Source organism: the organism of the source record quoted next, unplaced genomic scaffold (assembly GCF_019419815.1).
Source record: "Pyrus x bretschneideri cultivar Hongxiangsu unplaced genomic scaffold, Pyrus_bretschneideri_v1 Contig50, whole genome shotgun sequence".
Classification (NCBI taxonomy): domain Eukaryota; kingdom Viridiplantae; phylum Streptophyta; class Magnoliopsida; order Rosales; family Rosaceae; genus Pyrus; species Pyrus x bretschneideri.
The window spans coordinates 1,582,528-1,609,003 of NW_025999788.1; the positions used below are offsets into that span (position 1 = coordinate 1,582,528).

General features: G+C 38.0%; 4 protein-coding genes and 1 long non-coding RNA gene across 6 annotated transcripts; 2 read left to right on the forward strand and 3 right to left on the reverse strand.

Annotated features, from left to right (window-relative positions):
• Positions 1–7,020: 7,020 nt before the first annotated feature.
• Positions 7,021–10,527, reverse strand: LOC103952044 (G-type lectin S-receptor-like serine/threonine-protein kinase At4g27290). 2 transcript variants are annotated; one of them, XM_048569859.1, is made up of 7 exons: positions 9,112–10,523; positions 8,855–8,989; positions 8,581–8,735; positions 8,293–8,503; positions 7,978–8,215; positions 7,734–7,884; positions 7,021–7,556 (listed from the first exon to the last, which is right to left on the reverse strand). In XM_048569859.1, exons 1-7 carry the CDS (start codon positions 10,397–10,399, stop codon positions 7,260–7,262), a joined length of 2,475 nt encoding a protein of 824 aa, XP_048425816.1. In that variant the 5' UTR covers positions 10,400–10,523; the 3' UTR covers positions 7,021–7,259. The 2 variants fall into 2 exon arrangements, with proteins under 2 accessions (XP_048425816.1, XP_048425817.1); XM_048569860.1 differs by lacking the exon at positions 7,021–7,556 and having other exon boundaries at positions 7,733–7,867; positions 9,112–10,527.
• A 9,759-nt stretch (positions 10,528–20,286) lies between these two features.
• On the forward strand, positions 20,287–21,794 carry LOC125470571 (pentatricopeptide repeat-containing protein At3g53360, mitochondrial-like). Its single transcript, XM_048569862.1, has 2 exons — positions 20,287–21,038; positions 21,154–21,794. The coding sequence occupies exons 1-2, from the start codon at positions 20,638–20,640 to the stop codon at positions 21,299–21,301; spliced, it is 549 nt and encodes a 182-aa protein (XP_048425819.1). The 5' UTR covers positions 20,287–20,637; the 3' UTR covers positions 21,302–21,794.
• Positions 21,795–21,970: 176 nt separating this feature from the next.
• Positions 21,971–24,053, reverse strand: LOC108867568 (G-type lectin S-receptor-like serine/threonine-protein kinase SD1-1). Its single transcript, XM_048569861.1, has 6 exons — positions 23,882–24,053; positions 23,612–23,766; positions 23,325–23,535; positions 23,010–23,247; positions 22,766–22,916; positions 21,971–22,589 (listed from the first exon to the last, which is right to left on the reverse strand). The coding sequence occupies exons 1-6, from the start codon at positions 23,940–23,942 to the stop codon at positions 22,293–22,295; spliced, it is 1,113 nt and encodes a 370-aa protein (XP_048425818.1). The 5' UTR covers positions 23,943–24,053; the 3' UTR covers positions 21,971–22,292.
• LOC125470575 lies at positions 22,332–23,851 on the forward strand. Its single transcript, XR_007252873.1, has 2 exons — positions 22,332–22,465; positions 23,623–23,851. It is a non-coding gene; the product is annotated as an uncharacterized LOC125470575 (long non-coding RNA).
• LOC125470545 (G-type lectin S-receptor-like serine/threonine-protein kinase At4g27290) lies at positions 24,007–25,839 on the reverse strand. The gene is made up of 2 exons (XM_048569772.1): positions 25,802–25,839; positions 24,007–24,745 (listed from the first exon to the last, which is right to left on the reverse strand). The coding sequence occupies exons 1-2, from the start codon at positions 25,837–25,839 to the stop codon at positions 24,007–24,009; spliced, it is 777 nt and encodes a 258-aa protein (XP_048425729.1).
• Between the last annotated feature and the right edge of the window lie 637 nt (positions 25,840–26,476).

Sequence of the window (26,476 nt, forward strand, 5' to 3'; positions counted from 1 at the left end):
AAAGTTTTAGATGTGAATTCTTCAGCATTATCCAATCAAATAGATTTGATCGGATAATCAGGGTGGCGAGCCCTAAGCTTGATAACCTGAGCCAACAGTTTGGAGAATGCAGCATTCCTTGTGGACAATAAGCACACATGTGACTAATATGTGAAAGCATCAACCAAAACCATAAAATATCTAAATGGTCCACATGGAGGGTGAATCGGTCCACAAATGTCCCCCTGAATCTGTTGTAGAAAAAGGAAGGATTTAAACAAATCTTGTCATAAGAAGACTTAGTAATAAGTTTTCCCATAGAACATGTTTGACATGCAATTCCTTGAATTGAACCTAAACTTCGGGTTAGTGGATGCCCGTGTGATGATTTGAGGATACGGCGCATTCCTATTTGTCTAGGATGTCCCAAACGATCATGCCAAAGTGTAATTTTGTGCGTGGTCCTAGAGGTAGGACTGGCCCCATAGAGGCTCTTTATGGGACGTATGGTCGTAGTATACAGACCACTTTGGATACGCTTCATCTTCTCCAGAATACGTTTTTGTCCATATTCGTAGGAAGTTATGCATAGAAATTCAACTTCGTTTTCTACATGGGTTTCAACGTGGTAATTGTTATCCCTAATGGCCTTAAAGCTCAACAACATTCTTCCGGAACGTGGAGAATAAAGTGCCTCATGGTCAAAATTGTATCGTTGGACAACATTATACGTGCCTTACCGTATCCTTCGATCAGGTTAGATGAACCTGAAAGGGTTGTCAGATGTGCATTCTTAGGTATGAAGTTAGTGAAATAGATGCGTTCATGCAAAACAATGTTCGTGGTTGCACTATCTGCCAAACAACTAACTTCCCCACTAATCATACCTAGAATGAAAAATCAATTTGAATTGGTCACATGCATAAAAGTTCTAAAAACAAATATCCATTCAAAATAATTTTAAGTATTCAAGGACAGAAATTAATTGAAAACTTAATGTCCAAAAAAAAAATCCCCAACAAATAATCCAAACTTAACCAAAAATAAAGAGGGGATTAGGCCATTATTGTGAAATTCGGCCCCAATGTCTTATTTTAACTAAAAAAATAGTTTATGTCTAAGATTCTAATCTTCCATAGGTGTAATAGCCTCTTGAAAGTCAGAAACCTCCATCTTTGAACTCTCCGATTTGTCCACTTGCACAAAGTTTGATTCAAACTTCTTATGACGAGAATGATATTCAGTTACAACCTTTTGGGAAGCTAGGCAAACACGGGACCAATGGTCCTTTAAACCACAACGATAGCACATGTCCGCATCCATGGTTTCAGGTGTTTTGCTCTTATTCTTGAAGTTTAGGGCCTTGGGAGTGAGGTTAGGACGCTTCTAGGCTTTGTTTCCTTCCTTAGATGGGCCTTGGCTCTATTGACCTTGGCGGGATGGCTTATGGCCGCCCCTATCACACCTCTTTTGGTGTTTTGGGCGTTGGTTCGTGCTATACTGTGCTTTAGGCACATCAATCACCCTAGTAGGTCGAGCTTGATATAACAACTGATTATGCTTTTCAGCGAGAAGTAAAACAGAGATCAAATCTAAGAATTTAGTGAACTTCTAAGCTATATATTGTTGTTACATGACAATATTGGTAGTAGAGAAGGTCAAATAAGTCTTCTCCAAGAGATCATCTTCGGTCAAAGTTTCGTTACAAAACTTGAGAAGTGATTAGATTCGACAAATTTCAGAATTATATTCATTAATAGACTTAAAGTCTTGGAAGCGCAATTGTTGTTAGTCATGTCTTGCTTTAGGTAAGAATATGTCATTTTGGTGATCAAAATGATCAACCAAAGCGACCCATAATGCTTGTGGATCCTTCTTAGCAAGATATTCAGTTTGCAATGCATTATGAATATGTCTTCGGATGAAGATCATAGCGGTGGCTTTCTTAGCTTCGCCAACAGGGTTGTCCATCTCATCTTCAATGGCTGGACCCAAATTCTTTGTAATGAGGTGGAGCTTCACATCTTGGACCCACTTGAGATAGTTCATTCTAGAGACCTCCAAGGTAGTGAAGTCGAGTTTGTTCAAATTCAACATGTTCCTATCACAAAATAAAGAACAAGATGTGATTAGTGCAATGGAGAAAGAAAAAAAAATCCATTTACATATAAGTAGAACACTCAAGTTCTAATAAACATGTATTGGTTAAAATTCACATGAAAAGCTTTAGGTTTTCATGGGTGATGTTTTTACGGAAAACTTCAAGTTTTCAAACAAGGCATGTTTCTAGAAACTTTAGGTTTCGAAATAATTATGAACTTCATGTTCATATGTTCCTGCAGAAAAACACAAATATATACACAAAAATATGCAACAAGAAAATATGCAAATAGAACTTCAGGTCTATAATTATAATTAAATGAATTATTTGGACTTTGGGCCAAAATTAAAGTGCGGGTGAAAAAAATATAAAACCCATTGGGCCTAAAAATAATTAGGCAATTAAGCTCGGGGCCCAAAATAAGGCCTAAGCCCATGGATGGGCTAATTAAATAGGTGTCGTGCATCCCAGTCCCAAATATTGGGCAGGTTTGATCTCAGGCTGAGTAGACATGCGAGCCCAGCATCACAAAGTAAGCGGGTTGCATTCGCAAGCCCAAAGTAGGAGCCTATGAAGGGCATAGATCTGATGCGATGCAGTATATGGGAGAGACGGCAGAAACCTAGATGGGCTCAAATAGATCTCGTGTCAGATAATCACTAAAGCCTAACGGGCTAGTGATGTGGGACGAAACTCACGGCACAAGCAGCCTAATAACATGAGTGATGTGCGAATAGACTGAATGGAAACTGAAGCCCATGAGGGCTCGAGTTGAGACCTTCAGGCCACCCCAACGGTGTTAGGTGTGGGGATCTACTAGAACTGAGTCAACAGCACTACTTCAGGCGGCTTCCCATGGTTGGTGCAAGTCATGGTTCATTGGAGAACCAATATTTGTCGACGAAGTTGTAATCTCAATGTTAGGAATGGAACTGAGGAAATTCTATTGAATTCGAAGAAGAACTCATGAAATTATTTTGGAAATTCAAAAAAATTGTTGGAAATGATGAGTTCGTTCCAAATTGCACAACTGTTGGTCGTGTTTCATCAGAGAAATCAACGGGGATGACCTAGGCTACAAACTGAAGGTCATGACGGTGGTGCCTCAACACACTGTTTCGGTTTTTGGGCTTGCAACTTGGGTTTCGATTCTGGGCTGGGCTAACTGGGCCGTCACAGGTTGTTGGCTTGATACTGCCGGCTTGCACGATTCAGGACATGGGTTCGAAGAACCCTAGTGTTTCTCCATTTCAAATTTTTTTTCATTTTTTTTTCAATTCAATTCAATCCACATTCAATTCAAATATTAATGCATGGACATATATTTGATGCAATTCATGGCAATATCAAATTCACATAATTAACAATTATGAATATAATGCATACACAATTTATGTAGAATCTAAAATTCGAAAAACGTAAAGTTGGGTCATGCATTATGGTGAATGTTCATGCTATCAGGGTTGCAAAAATATCGAGATAAAAACCATTGTTTTGGAAGAACCTGATTGCGTGATGATATTTATGAACTGGTTTTATGCAGAAAATTTTTCTTCGATTTCGGCTTTCCATCTCCAAAGCTTGTATCACATTTAACACAAAAAATTTAAATTGAATCAATAAAAGTATATGAATCAATAAAATCAAAATTTAATCAATTAAAAATAGTTGAAATGTAATACTCCCCCTGATTGAAGACGAATAATTTTCATGTCAGATTCCTAATTGCAGCGGTAGGAGCGTGCTAATAACGTGTTATAGCCTATTTTATCTTACTAAGGGGAGAGGGCCGGTGTTAAGGGAAGTGAGAGATGAGAGATGTGTTTGTAGAATGGTAGGGGAATGTGTGTGTGTGTTGAGGATATATTTGTAAACACGAATATTCCTACGATGAATGAAATAAGAACACGTGTACAAAATAATATTTTGTATTGATTTTGGGGTTACAATCTCTTTTACAATTTGATCCTTTGATTCTATCTTCGTAAGTGTAGATTTGTGGATGGGATGTTGATCCAAAGGGCCGTTGAGGCTTGGTCTAGGGATGAACAATTGTGGGGATTTGTTGATGTTGTTGATCCAAAGGGTCGTCGGGGCTTGATCTTAGGATGAACAGATCTTCAAGGGCTTTTGGGCTTGATTTTGAAGAATGGATGTGTGAATTTGTTGATGTTGTTGATCCAAAGGGTCGTTAGGGCTTGATCTTGGATGAACGGATGATGAACGATGAACACTTTCTTCAAGGGTCGTCGGGGCCTGATCTTGAATTGGTGGAAGTCTTCAAGGGGTCATCCGAGCTTGATCTTGAAGGAGGATTTGACAAAGAACAAAAAGGGCTTTCTTAATCTTTCGGGATTTGCTTGAGAACTTTAGAGTTTCAAAGCTTCAAGGTTTTGGTGTGATGTGAATTGGTGAAGTGAAAATGAATGAAATTCGCTTCTATTTATAGAATTTTTCAAGGCCTAATTTTGAATATAATATTCAGATGAAATAAATCATTTCTGCCAGGTGTTGACACATGTCCTATTTGATGACTTTTCTGATTTTGCTCGATTTTTGTTGAGTTACATGATACGTGTAAAATTTATGTGATACGTGTAAAATTTATGTGATACGTGAACGTTGAAAGTTTAATTATTGGTCAACATTTATTTCACCGAAATTTCGATGTCTACAATATTATCCCCCTACGTGGTGCCTGTATTTATAGTAACAAGAGGGAGAAGAAATCTTTCATCCCCAAGGAATACGAGTTCATATAGAAAAGAATAACTATAATCAAATCTAATCTAGGATTTACACAATCACACTTAAACTAGGAAAGTTCATAACACTAAGGATTAGTTCCAGAGACATTTTCAACAAAAGCACTTTTATAGAGACGGGACCCACATGTGTTGTGGACCCTACCTCTATTAGAGAGATCGTACAAATAATAGTATATATAGATAGTAAATGTAGCATTACTCTTTAAAAATATAAATGAGTAATGCTAGGTAAATCAAATTTTTATACCATAAGATATGTCATACATAAGAAATAAGCATGTTAATCAACATTTAGTAATATTCAAATCATCAACTACAAATCATATGATTTACAAAATTTAGTTGAAAAAATTAGTCACTCTAGTTCCTAACTAAAGGGGAGTACCACCGATGCTTAAATGAGAAAACATTACACGGAATGATGCCACTTCGATGCCGTTGCGCCGACAAACTTCGATGCTGTTGTGACAACAGACTGCGATGCCGCTGTGACAAGAAGTTGCCATGTCGCTGTGACGACAAGTTGCGTTGCCGCTGTGATCAAGCTGCATTTATCCATATTTGTTGCCAAAAGTCAATGAAGTTGCCCACCGGCTTCCATGCTTTGGGTTACAAATTGACAGTTGCGTGTGTTTGGTTTGGAAAACCTTCATATTTCATTGTTGTTGGATAAATGTTCGTCTTGCTTCTCCAACCTCCTATATGTGTTGTTTAAGCATGAACTACTTTCCTTCTCCATGATATTTTATCTTACATTATTCACAATTCAAACATTTTCTTGTTAATTGTATCCTTGATTGTGATTCGGGGACACTTCGTTCATTGTAGGACTGCAGATGCCATGCTTGGTCTATCCTCAGGTACTCTTTGCACACATAACAGCCGCACATGCAGACACCTTACAGCTTCAGATATGTTTGCACGAATCAAAAAGCGTCTTATCGATCAGTTCAAGTTGTTTATCTTGAATCCATAGTGTCCATGCCTTAAAAAAAAATTGAAACAAATACTGTGTGTTAATTGAAGATTATGTAAGACATATTCTCAAACCACAACAACAAAGACATTAGAATCATAGATTTAATAAACCAATAATTAAATAAACGAATTACATTTAACTTATATGTAGAAGAGGATTTGGCGCATGTATAAGAATGTTTTCACTCTCTCCAAACTATATGTTCTTGCTATGAATAGTGTTTAGTACATAAAAGAACGATTATTATGAGAGCAGAGACAATCCTTGTATAGTTGCTACGATATCTCTCAATCAAGCCTATTATAAAATGAGAGATACTCATAACCACAATTATATATTTTATGTCTCACCATAACAAGTCTTACCAAACAGTGATTATGTAATTGGTCAATAAGAGCTAAAGACTATTATTCTAGCCATATTGAGGTTGCAAGATTACTCGGAAATCAAGTCACTTAAATAATAAGTTACTAGTAAATCAAGCGAAACTGTACATCATTTCTGCAGAGGAGTTGGAAGAAGAAAATTTGACTCTCTTTCAAGTGTCTTTTTCCTTTACCATGTTTTTTTTTTTTGTTAACTTTGGGTCCCTTGGTTTGAAAAGTTAGTGTATATCAAAGGATAAACACAGTAGACAGCCAGCCGATAAACTTGATCACTTCTCATGGAGAGAAACTTCAGTGCGTCTGCCTCACTTTAGCGTGATATTTGTGTTTGAAGGAAGACGGCCATGCGGTCCAAATGCCTGCACTGAATTTTTTCTACTAATAGAGGATTGCCAAAGAAGCTTAAATGACAAACAACTCTCTCCCCAGTATCATGAAGCAATTATTCACTTTTGTTTCACAAGTTACATGTTTTGATCAAATCTAACCATCAAATTAATGTCTCAAACCAAACTCGAGTTTGAATTCCAGCGATTTACAAATCACCCATTTGGTTCAGTCAAATACCCGAACCAAACCTAAGTGCATGGACCGTGCTAATGTCAGCCCGCAGGCTACATGGGTTCCTCAAGTGATCCATAGAGCTTTACATTTTGGTGATCTTAGCCTAATATGGCAAATTCCTTTCGGGGAGTTTATAGTGTTGTTGGAGGAAGGCTCGTCTTGCTTCTCCAACTTCCTGGTACTTATGCATGATCTACTTTCCTTCTCAAAGAAATTATCTTATTAAGAAATAATAAAATAAAATAAATAAATAATAAACACAACTTTAACTATAACTTAAATTTTCTTCAACAACCCAACAAGCCCAAATCCTTTCTTTTGTAATTTAGGAACTACTAAACTTGTAATCATAAATATATTTCTTGCAAAGTTATAATCGCATGTCTTATTGTTTCCCAGATAAGACTATAAGCTTCATGTCAACATTCCGAAAACGTTTTGTGATGGTAGATTGAAGGGCTAACAAGCACCGCAATGATGATCTACCGAGGTTCTATCAACGTAGTGCTGAAAGTATTCTTTGAACATAGAAGCGTCCTTGATGGTGATTCAGGGATGCTTTGTTCAGTGTAGAAACCAGGCTGCTTTGGAGGCGGCAAGGCAACATCACTGCTCAACATCAGAACCACAGATGACATGCTTGGTCTATCCTCAGGTACTCTTTGCACACATAACAGCCCCACATGAAGACACCTTATCACATCAGATATGTTGCATGAATCACAAAACGTCTTATCGATCAGTTCTAGTGGTTTATCTTGAATCCATCGTATCCATGCCTTAAAAACAAATTGAAACATGTATGATATGTTAGTGGGCTAATATGTAAAAGAGGCTTTGCTGCAGACCTTCTATACTGTTAAATGCATGTCATTAGAAGACGTGCTTCGAAGAGCACCGTCTAATTCACTATTCTTTTTAAAGTAAAATATCATCACCTCGTTGGTTAAACTTACATGTCCAAGAAGGTTGTGAACGTGATCCGGATGACAAAATCCCCTGTTCTTCTTCCTACTCAACATCTCGAGCAGTATGACTCCAAAGCTAAACACATCAGATTTCATTGAAAAAATTCCATCTGCTGCATATTCTGGAGACATATAACCACTGCCAGATCAATATGCAGTGACCAATGAGAAAGAATTTCAAAAGCAGAACAATGAAAATTATAAACCACAAAAGAAGTCTAAGCATGCTTACTAGGTTCCAACCACTCTATTTGTGTTGGCATGACTTTGATCACCGCCAAATGTTTTAGCCAGGCCAAAGTCTGAAATCTTGGAGTTCATATTATCATCTAGCAAAATATTGCCAGGTTTTAGATCTCGATGTATAATCCTTAATCTAGAGTCTTGGTGAAGATAAAGAAGCCCTCGAGCAACTCCACCAATAATTTGGAAGCACTTAGGCCAGTCGAGCAAACTTTGTCCCTCCTGATCTGAAATAACTTTAAACCTGTTATTTCAATGGCACATCGAATCCTAGGTAAATAAGGTTGAAAATAAAGGATCATACCAAAAATATAAAAGTCCAAGCTTTTGTTGGGCATGAATTCATATATTAGAATTTTTTCGTCTTTTTGAATGCAACAACCGAGAAGCTTAACAAGATTGCGATGCTGAAGTCTGGCTATGAGTATAACTTCAGTTTTGAACTCTCTCACTCCTTGTCCGGAATTCTTTGAAAGCCTCTTTACTGCAATTTCCTTTCCTCCTATCAGTGTACCCTGTGGACCATCATTTCGAAAAGACTTAAATTTGGTATAGCAATATAGCTAATTTTCGTTGCATGAATTTATGTTACCTTGTACACAGGTCCAAAGCCACCTTCTCCCAGCTTGTTGCAGCTTGAAAAATTGTTAGTGGCGTTAGCTATGGTGGTCAAGTCAAATAGTGGTAACTCCATGTCTTCCCTGTCTTCTCCAAGGTGCTCTTCTCTGCAATCCTTTCTTCTGAATCCTAAAATAGTAGGAATCTCTTCAGCATGGATAAAAAGATGTGAACAGTTTACTACACTATTGAAATTAAATACTAACTAACCTAAGGCATTTTTAATGTGTCCGAACATAGTTAGTTACCTTCATTTCTGAGTTTCTTCTTCCGTATGTACAATCTTAATCCAACAAGTAGAATTCCCATGAGAAAAACTGCGGAGCTGAGGAGAATTGCTAGTAGCTGTCTCTTGTTGAAATTGCTCTTTTTCTTAGCATGATCTGAAATATCCGTATTAAAACAAACTTTTCATGTCATCTTGTAGTGTTGCAATAACTGTGATTTTAACACTGACTTATTTAAGCCCTACTTTGCGTACTGCAGATAAAGGTCAAAGACGTACCTAGTTCTGAAGCTGCCACCCGTATATAGAGGTCTTGACCACCACCGGGAGTGAATTCTTTCATATCGGTGAGGTTATCAAACCAAAGCACGCAGCCACTTCCTCCCTCCCTGATGTCTAGATTTGCACACGCAGTACATGAGCAGTTTCCCAAACATAATCCCTTGCATTCCTTAAGACTCATGCTTTTATCAAACCATGAGGTTGATGTGTCTGGCAATTTAATCCCACTGTACTTTATGAAGCCATCTCCATCGCTGCAGGCCAACGGAGTCCTTCGAACACATCCATCTGACCAATATCCCAAATTCCCATCTTTCGAAGATTTTGCTACAAATCCCTTCAAGCATGCACATATCGGAGCGTTATTATTGATACTGCAACTAGAAAATGGACCACACAAGGCATAACTTTCACAAAAATCTGCTTGGAATGTAAAGGCAAATTCCCAACTCTGTGTTTGGTACACCCATGTGAACCGCTCTGTGCCCCCTGATGGGTTTAATACAAATCTCGAGAACAATGACATGTTTCGGAGCCTGTACTCATAATAGACGTCATCCTTGTTCAACACAAATTCATACCCAGATACTGGATTTGGTTCTCTGACACCATATCCTTGTCCTGTCAAATAAAGGCCATTCCATGACCCTGCTCTACCCTTTATCTTAGCTCCCTTCATAAGAAGAACTTGTGGTAAGCCACGATAATCCATTCGTAACAAAAAATCTCCTGGAGCAGGATCTTCTGTGCTCTTCCAAGAAGAGAGATACCTATCTAAACCGGTAACCAAGTCCCAACCAATCTTCATTTCCGGTAGGAATGTGTCACAAGGATAATCAAAACTCTGCCACAAGAAGTTATCCGGGTTAGTTTTGTTTCCATCTTGCACCACAAGATTTCCAGAATCCAAGAGTTGCAATACTGGATTCCCTGCAATTCTTGAAGAATTAGATGACCACACAATGCTATTTGAGCTATTGAGAAGGACTAGAACTCCTTGCTCCGTGAGCTTCAAAAATCCCGAAGCATCACCAAGTGGTGTTTCTCTATTGGCTACCCACACAACTGTATCAGTAGAAGCAGTGTACCATATTCCCAAGTACCAGCTTTTCGATTTACCAGGGCTGAAGAATCCCAGTTCATAGCTTCCACCTACTGAAACCAAAGTTTCGCCAGCTATTATATGTCGACTTGGAGTGATTGTGCTCAGTGCAGTTGCAGCTGAGATTATTAGGAGGGAGAATAAGAAGAACAAGCACATGAAAAGGCTTCTCAAGGCTTGCATTGGTGTTCTGAGATTGTATTTTTATCCAAAGAAATTAATACAAAAATTATGCAGAGAAGATGGAATGGAAGAACCCAAAAAGAAAAATCAAAGTAAATTAAAAGACTTGGGTTTCGTAATTGACCCGACATCTTTGGTTTGGAAAGGAAGTCATTGAGTATTGAGTACTGACAATTTAGACTCAACGAAGTTGACAGCTGATTATAAAATTGATTACATCTCCAATGGTGGATTGCCAAAGGGATTCATATGACAAATACTTCTCTCCCAGCTGTCATGAAGCAATTATTCACTTAGTCTCAGCAGAAATTATACAACGAACCGCCTCATAGAATTTCATGGACGACGAATTTAAAAAAAGACAAACACATAACCATATCTTTGAACTTCAAAGAAGCAAAAACCTATCAAGCATGTCAAATCTTATATGGAATTCAAGCATCAGCTAAAAGGGAAATGAATTTGAACCAAAAAAAAAAAAAGCCAAAGTCTTCCTCAAATGAGATGGTATGTACTAAAATCAAAATCATTGGGGTACAGGGAACCAACTTTTTGTGCCAAGTTTATTCGTTTTTGTTTTTTCTAGGAAACCTCGACGGTACGAGGGAGATTTTATTCATAACGAAAGAAGAAGTTACTATAACCACAAAATTTCTTATAACGGACGACACAACAACACATGTACAAAATTATATTTGTATTAATGAAAAATTAAGATTACAAACTCTTTTGCAAGGTTTGAATCCTCTAACTTGATTTTCAAAATTGCAAAAATATAGATGTAGTGTGAGTGACTCGGAATTGCAAAAGTATAGATGGAGAGTGGGTGATTCGAGGGTCGTAATTGTTCTTGAATCAATGAACGCCACAAGGGTTTGGCTTGCAGCAACGAAAGAATTGGCACGTGTAATGGTGCTTGACAGTTCTTTGAGAGTGTGGCAAAAAAAGCAAAAAACTTTCTGAGTCTTCTAAGTATTTGAGAGCGCTTGGAGGCTTGAGCATCGAGTGTGAAAAATATGTTTTTTTAGTCTCCTTTGTCTTGGATCATCATACTTATAAACTCTTCAAATCTTGATGTGGGCTTGATTTGACTTGGGCCTGATTAATTGACGAATGGATTGACCCTTGCTTTGGGCTTGATTTGTGACTTGAACCCATCAAATAATATTTAATCAAATTGTCTTTCACATTTCATCTTTATCTAGCTATGCCAAATGTTGACGCGTGACTAGTTAGGTTTTTTAATAAATCATGAGCCACGTGTATAATTTGTGAGACACGTGACATATGCCATGTAAATCCTGACATGTCAAAAACTTAATTTGTTGGCAACATTTACTTCATCAAAATTTCGATGCCTACAAATGTCCCCATTTCGAAGCGCACCGTAAATATGTGTTTGTCATGTGTAGGAGATGTGACTTGAAGTCTCATATGACAAATGTATTTTTATTTTTTTGCCACTATGTCGAATGTTGATATCAATTTGTGCATTTTTGAAAGGATGAGGATCCTCTCCAAATCCTCTTTATGGGAATCCTAGAGATCCTCACATCATGACCATTCATCGTACATCGTGCGGTCAATTTTCTTTAAATACTATTTGTGTTTAATTTTAAATAAATAAATTTAAAATAATTTATGACCGTATGTGACATCCCACATTGCCCAGGGGAGTGATCCTTATATGTATATTCTAATCCCTACCTAGCACGAGGCCTTTTGGGAGCTCACTGGCTTCGAGTTCTATCGGAACTCTGAAGTTAAGCGAGAAGGGGGCTAGAGCAATCCCATGATGGGTGACCCACTGGGAAGTTGCTCGTGAGTTCCCAAAAACAAAACCGTAAGGGAATGGTAAGCCCAAAGCGGACAATATCGTGCTACGGTGGTGGAGCGGGTTCGGGAAGTGATCCGCCTCGGGTCGGGATGCGACAATTTGGTATCTGAGCCTAACCCTGGTTGCGTGTGTGCCGACGAGGACGTCGGGCCCCTAAGGGGGGGTGGATTGTGACATCCCACATCGCCCAGGGGAGTGATCCTTATATGTATGTTCCAATCCCTACCTAGCACGAGGCCTTTTGGGAGCTCACTGGCTTCAGGTTCTATCGGAACTCTGAAGTTAAGCGAGAAGGGGGCTAGAGCAATCCCATGATGGGTGACCCACTGGGAAGTTGCTCGTGAGTTCCCAAAAACAAAACCGTGAGGGAATGGTAAGCCCAAAGCGGACAATATCGTGCTACGGTGGTGGAGCGGGCCCGGGAAGTGATCCGCCTCGGGCTGGGATGCGACACCGTACGATGTACGATAAACGGTTAGGATGTAAGAACTCCTAAGATCTCTACAATTTGAATCTGGATGAGATCCAAATCCTTTTTTAAAGACCAATTGGATCACCTGGGGCCTACTGCCGCCTTGTGCCAGCATTACACTTACATAATATATAGGAGAAATTAGAATCCCTGCATTTTTTCAATACATTTTAGATCAAACATTGGTTCCTTTTTAAGATTTGATTAAGAGGCCTTGACCAATTGCCACATCACCATTTTTCTATTTTTTAAATTACATATAATTTGTTTAAAGGCATCTTCACTTCACCTTGTAACTAATTGCCTACAATTTAGGAAATTTTATTTTCCCGGTCCTTTAAACTCCTACGTTTTAATGACTCTTTCTATAAAAAAATAATAATAATTAATTAAAGTAATTCCTCATCATTAGGACAAAAAGTAATAAAACTTAGGGAAAATTAGAATGCCCTACATCTTTTCTATAGTTGTTAGATTAAACATTCATCCTTTTTAAAGATTTGATTAAGGTGCTTAGATCAATTGCCACCTCAATAATTTTCTATTTATTTAATTTCCATGTCATTAACTGCACATAACAGTCCCACATGCAGACACCTTACAGCTTCAGATATGTTTACACGAATCAAAAAGTGTCTTATCGATTAGTTTAAGTTGTTTATCTTGAATCCATAGTGTCCATGCCTTAAAAAAAATTGAAACAAACACTGTGTGTTAATTGAAGATTATGTAAGACATATTCTCAAATCACAACAACAAAGATATTAGGATCATAGATTTAATAAATCCATAATTAAATAAACAAATTACATTTAACTTATATGTAGAAGAGCAATCGGCGCATGTATAAGAATGTTTTCACTCTCTCCAAACTATATGTTCTTGCTTTGAATAGTGTTTAGTACATAAAAGAACAATTATTGTGAGAGTAGATATAATCCTTATATAGTTACTAGAGACTCATAACCATAATTATATATATTTTATGTCCCACCATAACAATTCTTACCAAACAGTGATTATGTAATTGGTCAATCAGAGTTAAGATTATTATTCTAGCCATATTGAGGTTGCAAGATTACTCGAAAATCAAGTCACTTAAATAATAAGTGACTAGAAAATCAAGTGAAACTGTACATCATTTCTGCAGAGGAGTTGGAAGAAGAAAATTTGATTCTCTTTCAAGTGTCATTTTCCTTTACCATGCTTTTTTTTTTTTTTTTTTGGTTTTAATTTTTTGTTAACTTTGGGTCCCTTGGTTTGAAAAGTTAGCCTATATGAAAGGATAAACTAAGTTGACAGCTAACCGATAAACTTGACCACATCTCATAGGGAGAAACTTCGGTGCGGCTGCCTCGCTTTAGTGTGATATTTGTGTTTGAAGGAAGACGGCCACGCTGTCCAAATGCCTACACTGAATTTTTTCTACTATTAGAGGATTGCCAAAGTAGATTAAATGACAAACAACTCTCTCGCCATTATCATAAAGCAATTATTCACTTTTGTTTCACAAGTTACATCTTTTGATCAAATTTAACCATCAAATTAGCATCTTGAACCAAACTCGAGTTTGAATTCCGACAATTTACAAATCGTCCACCTGGTTCTGTTAAATACCCGAACCAAACCTAAGTGCATGGACCGTGCTAATGTCAGCCTGCACAATACATGGGTTCCTCAAGTGATCCATAAAGCTTTACATTTTGGTGATCTTAGCCTAATATGGCAAATTCCTTTCGGGGAGTTTATAGTGTTGTTGGAGGAAAGCTCGTCTTGCTTCTCCAACTTACTGTTGAATAAGTTGTTGGTAGAGAGAAGCATTAGAACCACTGATGAGAATATCATCAACATAAACCAATACAATGATCAAGGTTGGAACTTTAAGAACAAACAAAGAGGCATCAGAAGATGATTGAGTAAAACCAAGAGATTTGATAGCCTAAAACAACTTATCAAATCAAGCCCTAGGGGCTTGTTTATGACCATACAAAGATTTCTTAAGCTTACACACATGATTTGGAAGAGATGAATCTTGAAACCCAAGAGGCTGCACCGTGAACACTTCTTCTTTTAAATCCCTATGAAGGAAAGCATTTCTAACATCTAACTGATTAAGGAACCAGTTGAATTGCACAACAAATGTTAATAAGATTTTGATGGTGATAGGTTTAGCTACAGGGCTGAAAGTTTCTTTATAATCTAAACCTTCATTTTGATGAAAGCCTTTGGCAGCAAACCGAGCCTTGTATCTTTCAATGAAGCCATCAGGGTTCTTTTTAATTCTAAATACTCATTTGCAGCCAACAACATTCTGAGAGGATGTAAGAGGAACAATAGTCCAAGTACATGTAGACTGAAGAGCATTGAATTCATTTTGCAATGCTAATCTCCAATTTGCAGATTTTAAAGCTTGCAGATATGTTGTAGGAATCACTTCAATGGAAGAAGGAAGAGGATGTTTAGTTGCACTAAATGCCTTTGGTTTATAAATGCCATTCTTAGACCTTGTGATCATGGGGTGTACATTTTGATCTTCTTACATATGTGGAACTTGCTGCACAGAAAGATCATTAGATTTTGTGATATCACTTGGCACAATTGAAGCAATGGAGATGGGTTCAATACAAACTAGATGAAGAGTTGAAGCACAAGATGGAGCATTGGATGAAATGTATGAGGGTAGAGAAAACTCCAAATCAATAGGCTGAGATGTAGGGGTAGAAATAGAAGACACAGGGTGATGAGAATTATGAAAGGGAAATGTAGTCTCATCAAAGACTACATGTCTTGAAATATAAACCCTTTGTGTTGCTGCATTTAGACATCTACAACCTTTATGTTGTAGGCTATATCCCAAGAAAATACATCTTTTACTTTTCCTATCAAGTTCGGATGACACATAAGGTTTTAACCATGGAAAGCACAAACAACCGAAGACTTTAAGCCTTAAGTAATTTGGAACTGTATGAAATAATAATTCCCAAGGTGATTGTGAAATCCCAGAGATTGGCAATCTGTTAATGAGATATAGTGTAGTAGTGAAGGCTTCAACCCAGTATTGATGAGGAACATGGGATTGAACCAATAAAGTTCTAGCTATCTCAACTAGATGGTGATGTTTCCTTTCCACACAACCATTTTGTTCCGGTGTGTGTGGACAGCTTAATTGATGAAGAATGCCATGAGTTTGAAGATAAGATTTAAAAGATAGACTTGTAAACTCACCCCCAAAATCAGAACGTACAGTTTTGATTGTATTTCCAGTTGTGTTTTCTACATAGTTTTTGAAGAGTACAAAAGTAGAATACACTTGAGACTTAACCTTTAAAGGAAACATTCAACTATACTTGCTGAAATCATCAACTATGAGGAAATAGTACTTAAATCCACTTATTGAAGAGTAAAAATCACAATGTAACAATTCTAAGTTATGAGTAGTTCATGATGTGGAAGAACCAAAGGGTAACTTGTGATTCTTTGTTATAGCACACTCAGAGCAAAAGAAATCCACAGTTGTTGTTCCTTTGACTGCAAGTTTATTAGTATATAGTAGTCTACAAAATATAGAAGAAGAATGATGGCCTAGCCGACTGTGCCAGAGCCTGATAGGAGCTTGAACACTCACCAGAGCATGAGAAGAGCTGAAGGAGGATAAACCAGGGGAAAAAGAGCTTTGTAAAGGATAAAAACCATCCTTAACTGGACCCTGCAAAAGCGTCTTCCCCATAGAATGATCATTTACAATGGATCCATCAAAATCAAGAGTCAATGCACAGTAGTTATCTTTAACAAACTAATAAGCAGACAACAGATTATGCTTCATTTTTGGAACATGAAGAACATTGCACAATTTAAAGGCAGCATTAAAGGTATGCAATGAAGAAGAACCATTATGTTGTATAAACGGACCTTTACCATCACCAATGTAGACTTTGTCCTCTCCAATGTATGATGTAGGTGAAGTGATGTTGGCAATGCCATTTGTGATATGAGAAGTGGCACTAGAGTCAATGAGCCAAGAAGAGGATGGTTTGGAGCTGTAATGTGCACACATGGCTGCCAGTTTTGCAGGTGGAATTCTTTCAAAAATGTCAGGATTCATGCAATCGAAGCAATCAATGGCTTCATGACTGGTGGAACCACAAATCTGACAGATGATATGATTTCTAGAGAAATTAGAACCACGAAACCACTTGATTATAACCTCGATTTAAAGAATTTCCACGAAAATTGCCCTGATAACCACAATTGTGATAAAAACGATTGTTGTTGGTGAATTGATGTCCTGATTGCTGTTTCTTCCACAATTAGAGTGAAATTGAGAAGAATTTTGATGTAAGAATTGATTTTAAGCGGCAAGTGCTTGAGGTGGTGGAGTCAAAAGCAGAGGTGCTTGTGATTGCACAGAGAACGCTTAAAACGGTTAAGTAATTGATGAGATCTTCTTGCGACGAGACATGGAAAGTTCTTTTGTGAGAAGAATGCCATGTAATTCATCCAAAGAAGTGAAGGGAAAATGAAGCATAAGTGAATCAATGAAAGATTCGAACCCATTTGGTAAACTAGCCAGTGTTACCGCCATTAAATCGCGATCAGAGATTGGTGCTCCATTTGCAGAGAGAGAATCAGAGATCTCTTTCAACTGTTGTAGATAATTGGATATAGATTGAGAGCCTTTCTATATGGCTTGGAGACAAAATCTAAGCTGATGAATATGAGCATCAGAAACACCACCACAACGTTGCTCAAGCTTGATCCCGAGATCGCTAGAGGAAGATACACCAACAGTAAAGGGAATTACATCTTCAGAAAGTGTAGAATTTAACCAGATCAGAAGATTCTAATATTTCTCATACCAAAGCTCAAAGGCAGGGTTGATGGAGTGACCTGGGAGAAAGGAAGGTGGACACACCTCAGTTCCATTAACAATTCCAATAAGCTTGTAGCAGTGAAGAATCGGTGCAAACAGTGCACACCATGGAAGGTAGTTGGAGTGTTTAAGCTTGATTGGTACCATACTCCCAATGTTCTGAATCGTAAGAGATGCATACGAATTTGACGAATTTGTGAAATTAGGGTTTTGAGAAGAGGAATTGAGGACAGGATGTTGAAGCGATTCATGTTGAGATGATGAATCAGAAGGAGAAGCCATGGCAACTGAGATGAAAATTCTTGAAGATAATCAAGAAATCAGAGATGCGAAGCAAAGACGATAAGGATCGAGAAGGCCGAAAAGCAGGAGGCGAAGGATACCATATAGAAACTCAAGACTTTCTCTAAAATCTTTTCTTAGAGACTAAGAAAAGTATGTTTCTCATTAGTTAACAAGTGAATAATACAACCACTAATATATAGCCTTCGACTATTCTCTCTCTAACAAACCAAAACAAAATAATTTACAACACAACTATAACAAACTAATAACCATATGTTGTTATGACTTGGCATCTTCATCTTTACTGCCAGCTACAATCCGATCGTTGCTCATCTCTGCAAAGAGGGGAACGTGGATGGTGCTATTATGTGTCCAGACCAAATGGTTCATCGGCGGTGTAATCCTAGTGAGGGAACATTCAATGCCATTGCTGTGCTCTGTGAGGAAGGTTTGGTGCCAAAGGCATTCTCTATCATTCAAAGCCTCTGCAATAAACAAAAGTGCTCCGGCTACGAGTTGTACAAAAACGTAATCACAAGCTTATGTCGGAAAGGGAACACGTTTCCAGCGTTTCAGATATTGTACGAAATGACCAAGCACGGTTTCACTCCTGATTCTTATTCGTATTCATCTCTGATCAGAGGATTGTGTTTGGAGGGTATGCTGGATGAGGCCATGGAGATTTTCAAGGTAATGGAAGAAAACAGCCTTAGGCCTGATACGGACAATTTCAATGCTCTTATACTCGGTTTCTGTAAGTCTCGAAGATCAGACTTGCCCTTCCAGGTTTTTTAGATGATGATCGACAAAGGGCATATTCCTAACGAAATGACCTACACCATTCTCGTGGAAGGGATTGCGCACGAAGGAGAACTGGAACTGGCAGCCAGAGTTTTAAAAGAGTTGCACCTGAGACACATAGTGAGTCCGAATACAGTGGAAAGACTGGTTATGTAGTACGACTTTGGGGATTTACCGGGATAGAAACGAGGGAAAACAAAAAGATTATGGCCAAGTCGTTTCTAGGGCCAAGAAGTTTTGGAAACTCAGTTCCGACAGGCTGTTCAATCGTTTGGTGTAGATCGATAGATGAGGGAAGAAAGGAAAACGAATAGGAGATGCATTCTTTATGACCATTGACATATATATTCAGGCTTTGGAACTGGGCAGCGTTGAACAAGTTCAAGACAAAGAAGTTTTGCTCTAGACTCTTTACTTTATTTACTTGAAGCTAATTATTTTATGAAAGGCTTTAATTCTAGAGAGAACTTGCATTCTTCAGTTTTCTTCATAAATTAAGTCTAACAGCTATTCTGAGATCTGTTTCAAACTACATGTGGGCACTACTTGAAGAACAAAACTCGGAGATCTGTTTCAAACTTTTACTTATTTAATTTCTTTGCTTCGTAAATAAGCATGATTATGTTTTTTTGCGAAGATAGGGTATCGGGGTTTTCAAAGGCCTAGGAGACGAGGCGTTCGAACCTAAGCACTGCCCAACTGCACTGGAGGTGTCAAACAAGCCCCTATTCATGTCTGTCCAGCATATAATTCAGACTATTACGTATAGAATCATGTCACAATATGGCCCAAGCAGTCGATATTCTTGACGAGTTTGACCTAAGTTTTGAGATCAACTCAGATCAATCAGATACATGACGAACCTCAACCCTTCCCTCTAAGCTGATATCTACAACTTGTAAGCAACCAAACTGAACTAGGTTTTCACAAATCTACAGTTCCGGAAAAATCTTTGGCGGCCTTGTCAATAGAACGTACGCCGGATAAAGAAAGCCATCGATTTCTTCTGTGAAAAGCCATTTAAACAAAAAATAATGTATTTGTACACATGTCAAAGTTTTACGTGTCAAAAGTAAATAACATCCACGGTGAATTGTCGAAATTCAAACCATAAGGTTATGCAAACGATCATTTGATAGCATCTTGTTTTTAGTTTATTTAGAGAGGTCACGTGTTCAAATTTTAAAGAGGAATGCTAGCAATCTTATTTGAAAATTTTTTGTTCACATTTCGTCTCTCTTATTCATCTTGTAATGGGACATAATGGTTTGAACCGTAAATTTTTTAAGTCACTCTATAAATGTCAAATCTACTAAAAATCAACTAACACGGAATTCATTTCGTCATTTAACACTCATCCAATAAATAGATGAACTATGTTATTTTTAAGTACTGAAATTTTAACCATGTTAACTTTTTTTTTTAAAAGGAGAACAACGGGTGACAAACCACAGTTATTCACTCCTTTCGAACCAAGAGAGGCTATCGGGAATTTCACTCTGCCCGTGGCTACAGTTAAGTAGATTCACCAATTCGGAACATCAAACTCATAACCTCTCCACATTTTTTTGTTTATTGGAAACCCGCAGTCCGTGCCCTTATTACTAGGGCATTTGCTGTGGTTAACAACATTAACTGGACAATCAAACTATTTTTTATTTAAATAATTTTTTATAAAGATGATCTTCAAATAAATAAACTAAAAAATAAATTATTCGAATCATGATGCAAATATTGCGGGACGAAAAGGAAGGCATCCCAATCTCAAGTTCGTTAAGCTTTAGCCATTACCAAGTCTTACAAAAAAAGAAAAATAACAAAAATAAAATGCAACGAGGTGGAATGTCGTCCGCTATTACCTGTCCTGGCGCCAAGAAACGGTACTTCTCAACTGCTTTTCAAAAGCACTTGCAAAACTCGAAGCTTGTCCCTGCATATTACAAGATGCAAAAGCCATTTAAACAATATATGACATGCTTTCAAAACTACCCACCAACGTCCCGCCTCACCTGAGCCTGAGCCTTAGGCTCTTGAAAATCTACTGTAATTCCGGCGATTTGCAATGTGCACGCCGCCTGTTCGATCAAATTCCCGAACCAGACCTGCGTGCGTGGACCATGCTCATATCAGGCTACACGCGACATGGGTTCCTCAAGGAATCCATAAATCTTTACGATTCGCTCAGAGCTCGGCCAGTTGTGCCCGATAATCTTCTGCTTTTGTCAGTTGCTAAGGCGTGTGCTGCTCTTGGTGATATTAGAAATGTTAAAGAGCTTCACGATGATGATGTCGTGTCCTTGAATGCACCTCTAACTGCGTATTTTTCAAACAGAGATAGCAAAAAGGGTGTAACTTTTACTGGCTATATCTATGGGTGAGCAATATCTTAAAGCCAATTGTAAGGGTTTAAGTAGAAATACTAATGATATTTCCATGATTATTAAATGGCACCTTCCGGATCAAAGTTATGTTAAGCTAAATTTTGACAGCTCAGTGGCTGGGGACAAGGCTGCAGCGGGATTTGTCTTAAGGAATCATATTGGGCAACTCATCGGCGGTGGAGCTTTTAATATTGACGGTGCCAGTATTTCTAAAGTGGAGACTAGGGCTCTCAAAGAGGACCTTCTTTATGCTTAGAGGAAGGGCTATACAAAGATTATGGTAGGAGACTCTAAGTTGATCATTCAGTTAGTGTTGAACCGGGGTGCAAAGCCGTGGAATCTGATTCCTATTATTGAAGATATCAAGTGGATGGCAACCAAATTTGCTTGCATTGATTGGAAACATATTTTTAGAAAGGCTAACTTTGTGGCGAATGCCTTCACTCACCAAGGCCTTCTTATTACTGATTGTCATATTTGGGATCATCCCGTATTCCTTCATTTGCTCTTCATGCTCTTCAGTTTGATTTTGTAGGGAACGGTTGTCCTCGGGAGTTTTCCCTTTACTATATTTTTTTCTTGCTTCCCAAAAATAAAAAATAAATAAAAAAAAAGTGTAGCTTTAATTTGTAGGATGAGAAGGGTAGATGTTAAATTGAATGGTGCTTCATGGAATGCTTTTATTGGTGGGTGCTTGAATAATGGGCAGACCGAACAGGCGTTGACAATGCTCAAATAGATAGTAGAGAGAAACTTCAGTACGGCTGCCTCACTTTAGTGCGATGTTTGTGTTTGCGGGAAGATGGTCACGTGGTCCAAATGCCTGCACTGAAGATTTTCTACCAATAGAGGATTGCCAAAGAAACTTAAATGACAGACACCTATCTCGAACCAGGCTTAGAGTGTCAATTCCGGCGACTTGATCAAATACCCAAACGAGACCTAAGTGCAGGATCTACTTTCCTTCTCAATAAATTTTATATTATCATGAAATAATAAAATAAAATCAATAAATAGTAAACACAACTTTAGCTATAACTTAAATTTTCTTCAACCACCTAACAACCCCAAGTCCTTTCTTTATTCTGATTTAGGAACTGATAAACTTGTAATCATAAATATTTTTCTTGCAGAGTTACAATCGCAGGTCTCATTGTTTCCCAGCCAAGGCTGTAAGCTTCACGTCAACCTTCCAAACACGTTTTGTGGTGGTAGATTGAAGGACTAACAAGCACTGCAATGATGATCTACCGAGGTTCTATCAACGTAGTGCTGAAAGTATTCTCGGAACATAGAAGCGTCCTGGATGGTGATTCAGGGACGCTTCGTTCAGTGTAGAAACCAGGCTGCTTTGGAGTCGGCAAGGCAACATCACTGCTCAACATCAGAACCACAGATGACATTCTTGGTCTATCCTCAGGTACTCTTTGCACACATAACAGCCCCACATGAAGACACCTTATCACTTCAGATATGTTGCATGAATCACAAAACGTCTTATCGATCACTTCTAGTGGTTTATCTTGAATCCATCGTATCCATGCCTTAAAACAAATTGAAACATGTATGATATGTTAGTGGGCTAATATGTAAAAGGGGCTTTGCTGCAGACCATCTATACTGTTAAATGCATGTCATTAGAAGACGTGCTTCGAAGAGCACCGTCTAATTCGCTGTTCTTTTTAAAGTAAAATATCATCACCTCGTTGGTTAAACTTACATGTCCAAGAAGGTTGTGGTCGTGATCTGGATGACGAAATCCCCTGTTCTTATTCCTACTCAACATCTCGAGCAGTATGACTCCAAAGCTAAACACATCAGATTTCATCGAAAAAATTCCATCTGCTGCATATTCCGGAGACATATAACCACTGCCAGATCAATATGTAGTGACCAGTGAGAAAGAATTTCAAAAGCATAACAACGAAAATTATAAACCACAAAACAAGTCTAAGCATGCTTACTAGGTTCCAACCACTCTATTTGTGTTGGCCTGACTTTGTTCACCGCCGAATGTTTTAGCCAGGCCGAAGTCTGAAATTTTGGGGTTCATATTATCATCTAGCAAAATATTGCTAGGTTTCAAATCTCGATGTATAATCCTTAATCTAGAGTCTTGGTGAAGATAAAGAAGCCCTCGGGCAACTCCACCGATAATGTGGAAGCACTTAGGCCAGTCGAGCAATTTTTGTCCCTCCTGGTCTGAAAAAACTTTAAGCCTGTTATTTCAGTGGCACATTGAATCCTAGGTAAATAAGGTTGAAAATGAAGGATCATACCAAAAATATAAAAGTCCAAGCTTTTGCTAGGCATGAATTCATATATTAGAATTTTTTCATCTTTTTGAATGCAACAACCAAGAAGCTTAACAAGATTGCGATGCTGAAGTCTGGCTATGAGTATAACTTCAGTTCTGAACTCTCTCATTCCTTGTCCGGAATTCTTTGAAAGCCTCTTTACTGCAATTTCTTTTCCTTCTATCAGTGTACCCTGTGGACCACCATTTCGAAAAGAATTGAGTTTTGTATAGCAATGTAGCTATTTTCGTTGCACGAATTTATGTTACCTTGTACACAGGTCCAAAGCCACCTTCTCCCAGCTTGTTGCAGTTTGAAAAGCCGTTGGTGGCTTTAGCTATGGTGGTCAAGTCAAACAGTGGTAACTCCATGTCTTCCCCGTCTTCTCCACGGTACTCTTCTCTGCAATCCTTTGGTCTGAGTCCTGAAATAGTAGAAGATTCTTCAGCATGGATAAAAAGATGTGAACAGTTAGCTACACTATCGAAATTAAATACTGCCTTATCAAATGCATTTTTATTGTGTCCGAAAATGCTTACCTTCATTTCTGAGTTTCTTCTTCCGGATGTACAATATTATTCCAACTATTAGCATTCCCATGAGAAAAGCTGCAGAGCTGAGGAGAATTGCAAGTAGCTGTCTCTTGTTGAAATTGCTCTTTTTCTTAAAATGATCTGAAAAATTGAAAAAAAACTGACATGCTTCGGAGGCTGTACTCAAAATAGACCTCGTCCTTGTTCAACACAAATTTATAAGCAGATATTGGATTTGGTTCTCGGACACCATATCCTAGTCCTGTCAAATAAACGCCATTCCATGACCCTGGTCTAGCCTGTATCTTAGCTCCTTTCATAAGAAGAACTTGTGGTAAGCCACGATAATCCATTCGTATCAGAAACTCTCCTGGAGCAGGATCTTCTGTGCTCTTCCAAGATGAGAGATACCTATCTAAACCAGTAACTGAGTCCCAACCAATCTTCATTTTCGGTAGTTGTGTGTGACAAGGATAATCAAAACTCTGCCACAAGAAGTCATCCGGGTTAGTTTCGTTTTCATCTTGCACCACAAGATTTCCAGAATCCAAGAGTTGCGACACGGGATTCCCTGCGATTCTTGAAGAATTCGATGACCACACAATGTTGTTTGAGCTATTGAGGAGGACCAGAACTCCTTGCTCGGTGAGCTTCAGAAGTCCCGAAGAATCACCAAGTGGTGTTTCTCTATTGGCTACCCACACAACTGTATCAGTAGAAAGAGTGTACCATATTCCCAAGTACCAGCTTTTCGATTTACCAGGGCTGAAGAATCCCAGTTCATAGCTTCCACCTACTGAAACCAAAGTTTCGCCAGCTATTATATGTCGACTTGGAGTGATTGTGCTCGGTGCAGTTGCAGCTGAGATTCTTAGGAGGGAGAATAAGAAGAACAATCACATGAAAAGGCTTCTCAAGGCTTGCATTGGTGTTCTGAGATTGTATTTTTATCCAAAGAAATTAATACAAAAATTATGCAGAGAAGATGGAATGGAAGAACCCAAAAAGAAAAATCAAATGGAAGAACCCAAAAAGAAAAATCAAAGTAAATTAAAAGACTTGGGTTTCGTAATTGACCCAACATCTTTGGTTTGGAAAGGAAGTCATTGAGTATTGAGTATTGACAATTTAGACTCAACGAAGTTGACAGCTGATTATAAAATTGGTTACATCTCCAATGGTGGATTGCCAAAGGGATTCATATGACAAATACTTCTCTTCCAGCTGTCATGAAGCAATTATTCACTTAGTACAACGAACCGGCTCATAGAATTTCATGGATAACGAATTTAAAAAGAGACAAACACATAACCATATCTTTGAACTTCAAAGAAGCAAAAACCTATCAAGCATGTCAAATCTTATATGGAATTCAAGCATCAGCTAAAAGGGAAATGAATTTGAACGAAAAAAAAAAAAAAAAAGCCAAAGTCTTCCCCAAATGAGATGGTATGTACTAAAATCAAAATCATTGGGGTACAGGGAACCAACTTTTTGTGCCAAGTTTATTCGTTTTTGTTTTTTCTAGGGAACCAACTTTTTGTGCCAAGTTTATTCGTTTTTGTTTTTTCTAGGAAACCTCGACGGTACAAGGGAGATTTTATTCATAACGAAAGAAGAAGTTACTATAACCACAAAATTTCTTATAACGGACGACACAATAACACATGTACAAAATTATATTTGTATTAATGAAAAATTAAGATTACAAACTCTTTTGCAAGGTTTGAATCCTCTAATTTGATTTTCAAAATTGCAAAAATATAGATGTAGAGTGAGTGACTCGGAATTGCAAAAGTACAGAAGGAGAGTGGGTGATTCGAGGGTCGTAATTGTTCTTGAATCAATGAACGCCACAAGGGTTTGGCTTGCAGCAACGAAAGAATTGGCACGTGTAATGGTGCTTGACAGTTCTTTGAGAGATACCTATCTAAGCCAGTAACTGAGTCCCAACCAATCTTCATTTTCGGTAGTAGTGTGTGACAAGGATAAAGAATCCCAGTTTATAGCTTCCAACTACTGAAACCAGAGTTTCACCATCTCTTATATATCGACTCGGAGTGATTGTGCCCGATGCAGTTGCAGCTGAGATTCTTAGAAGGGAGAATAAGAAGAACAAGCACATAAAAAAGCTTCTCAAGGCTTTGCATGATTGCATGGTTGTTCTGAGATTGTACACTTTGTCCAAAGTAATTAATACAAAAATTATGCAGAGAAGATGGACCATTGCCCCAAAGAAAAATCAAAGTAAATCAAAAGACTTGGGTTTCTTAATTAACCCAACTTTGGTTTGGAGAGAAAGTTATGGTCTTTTGACAATTCAGACCCAACGAAGTTGACAGCTGATAATAACAGTGATAACGTGTCCAATGGTGGATTACCAAAGAAATTCATATGACAAATGCCTCTCTCCCAAGTGTCATGAAACAATAATTCACTTATTATCAGTTAGCGAAAATTATAGAATGAATCGGATAATAAAATCGCATGATCATTAAATTTGTAGTCGTCAAATTTTAAAAGAGACAAACGGGAGCATAACTTTCATCTTCAAAAGAAACAAAATACCAGTAAAGCATGTCAAATCTTATATGGAATTCA

Coding starts and splice junctions, on each gene's coding strand:
- LOC103952044 (XM_048569859.1), bottom strand. CDS start 10,399: ATGCAAGCCTTGAGAAGCCTTTTCATGTGCTTGTTCTTCTTATTCTCC. Junction 8,504..8,580: donor GCTTTGGACCTGTGTACAAG/GTAACATAAATT, acceptor GATGGTCCACAG/GGTACACTGATAGGAGGAAA. Junction 8,216..8,292: donor CTTGGACTTTTATATTTTTG/GTATGATCCTTT, acceptor AAGTTATTTCAG/ATCAGGAGGGACAAAGTTTG.
- LOC125470571 (XM_048569862.1), top strand. CDS start 20,638: ATGCTTTCAAAACTACCCACCAACGTCCCGCCTCACCTGAGCCTGAGC. Junction 21,039..21,153: donor TTTACTGGCTATATCTATGG/GTGAGCAATATC, acceptor AAATTTTGACAG/CTCAGTGGCTGGGGACAAGG.
- LOC108867568 (XM_048569861.1), bottom strand. CDS start 23,942: ATGGGAATGCTAATAGTTGGAATAATATTGTACATCCGGAAGAAGAAA. Junction 23,536..23,611: donor GCTTTGGACCTGTGTACAAG/GTAACATAAATT, acceptor GGTGGTCCACAG/GGTACACTGATAGAAGGAAA. Junction 22,917..23,009: donor AATAGAGTGGTTGGAACCTA/GTAAGCATGCTT, acceptor TTGATCTGGCAG/TGGTTATATGTCTCCGGAAT.
- LOC125470545 (XM_048569772.1), bottom strand. CDS start 25,839: ATGAAGATTGGTTGGGACTCAGTTACTGGCTTAGATAG. Junction 24,746..25,801: donor TCAGTTACTGGCTTAGATAG/GTATCTCTCAAA, acceptor CTCCCTCCTAAG/AATCTCAGCTGCAACTGCAC.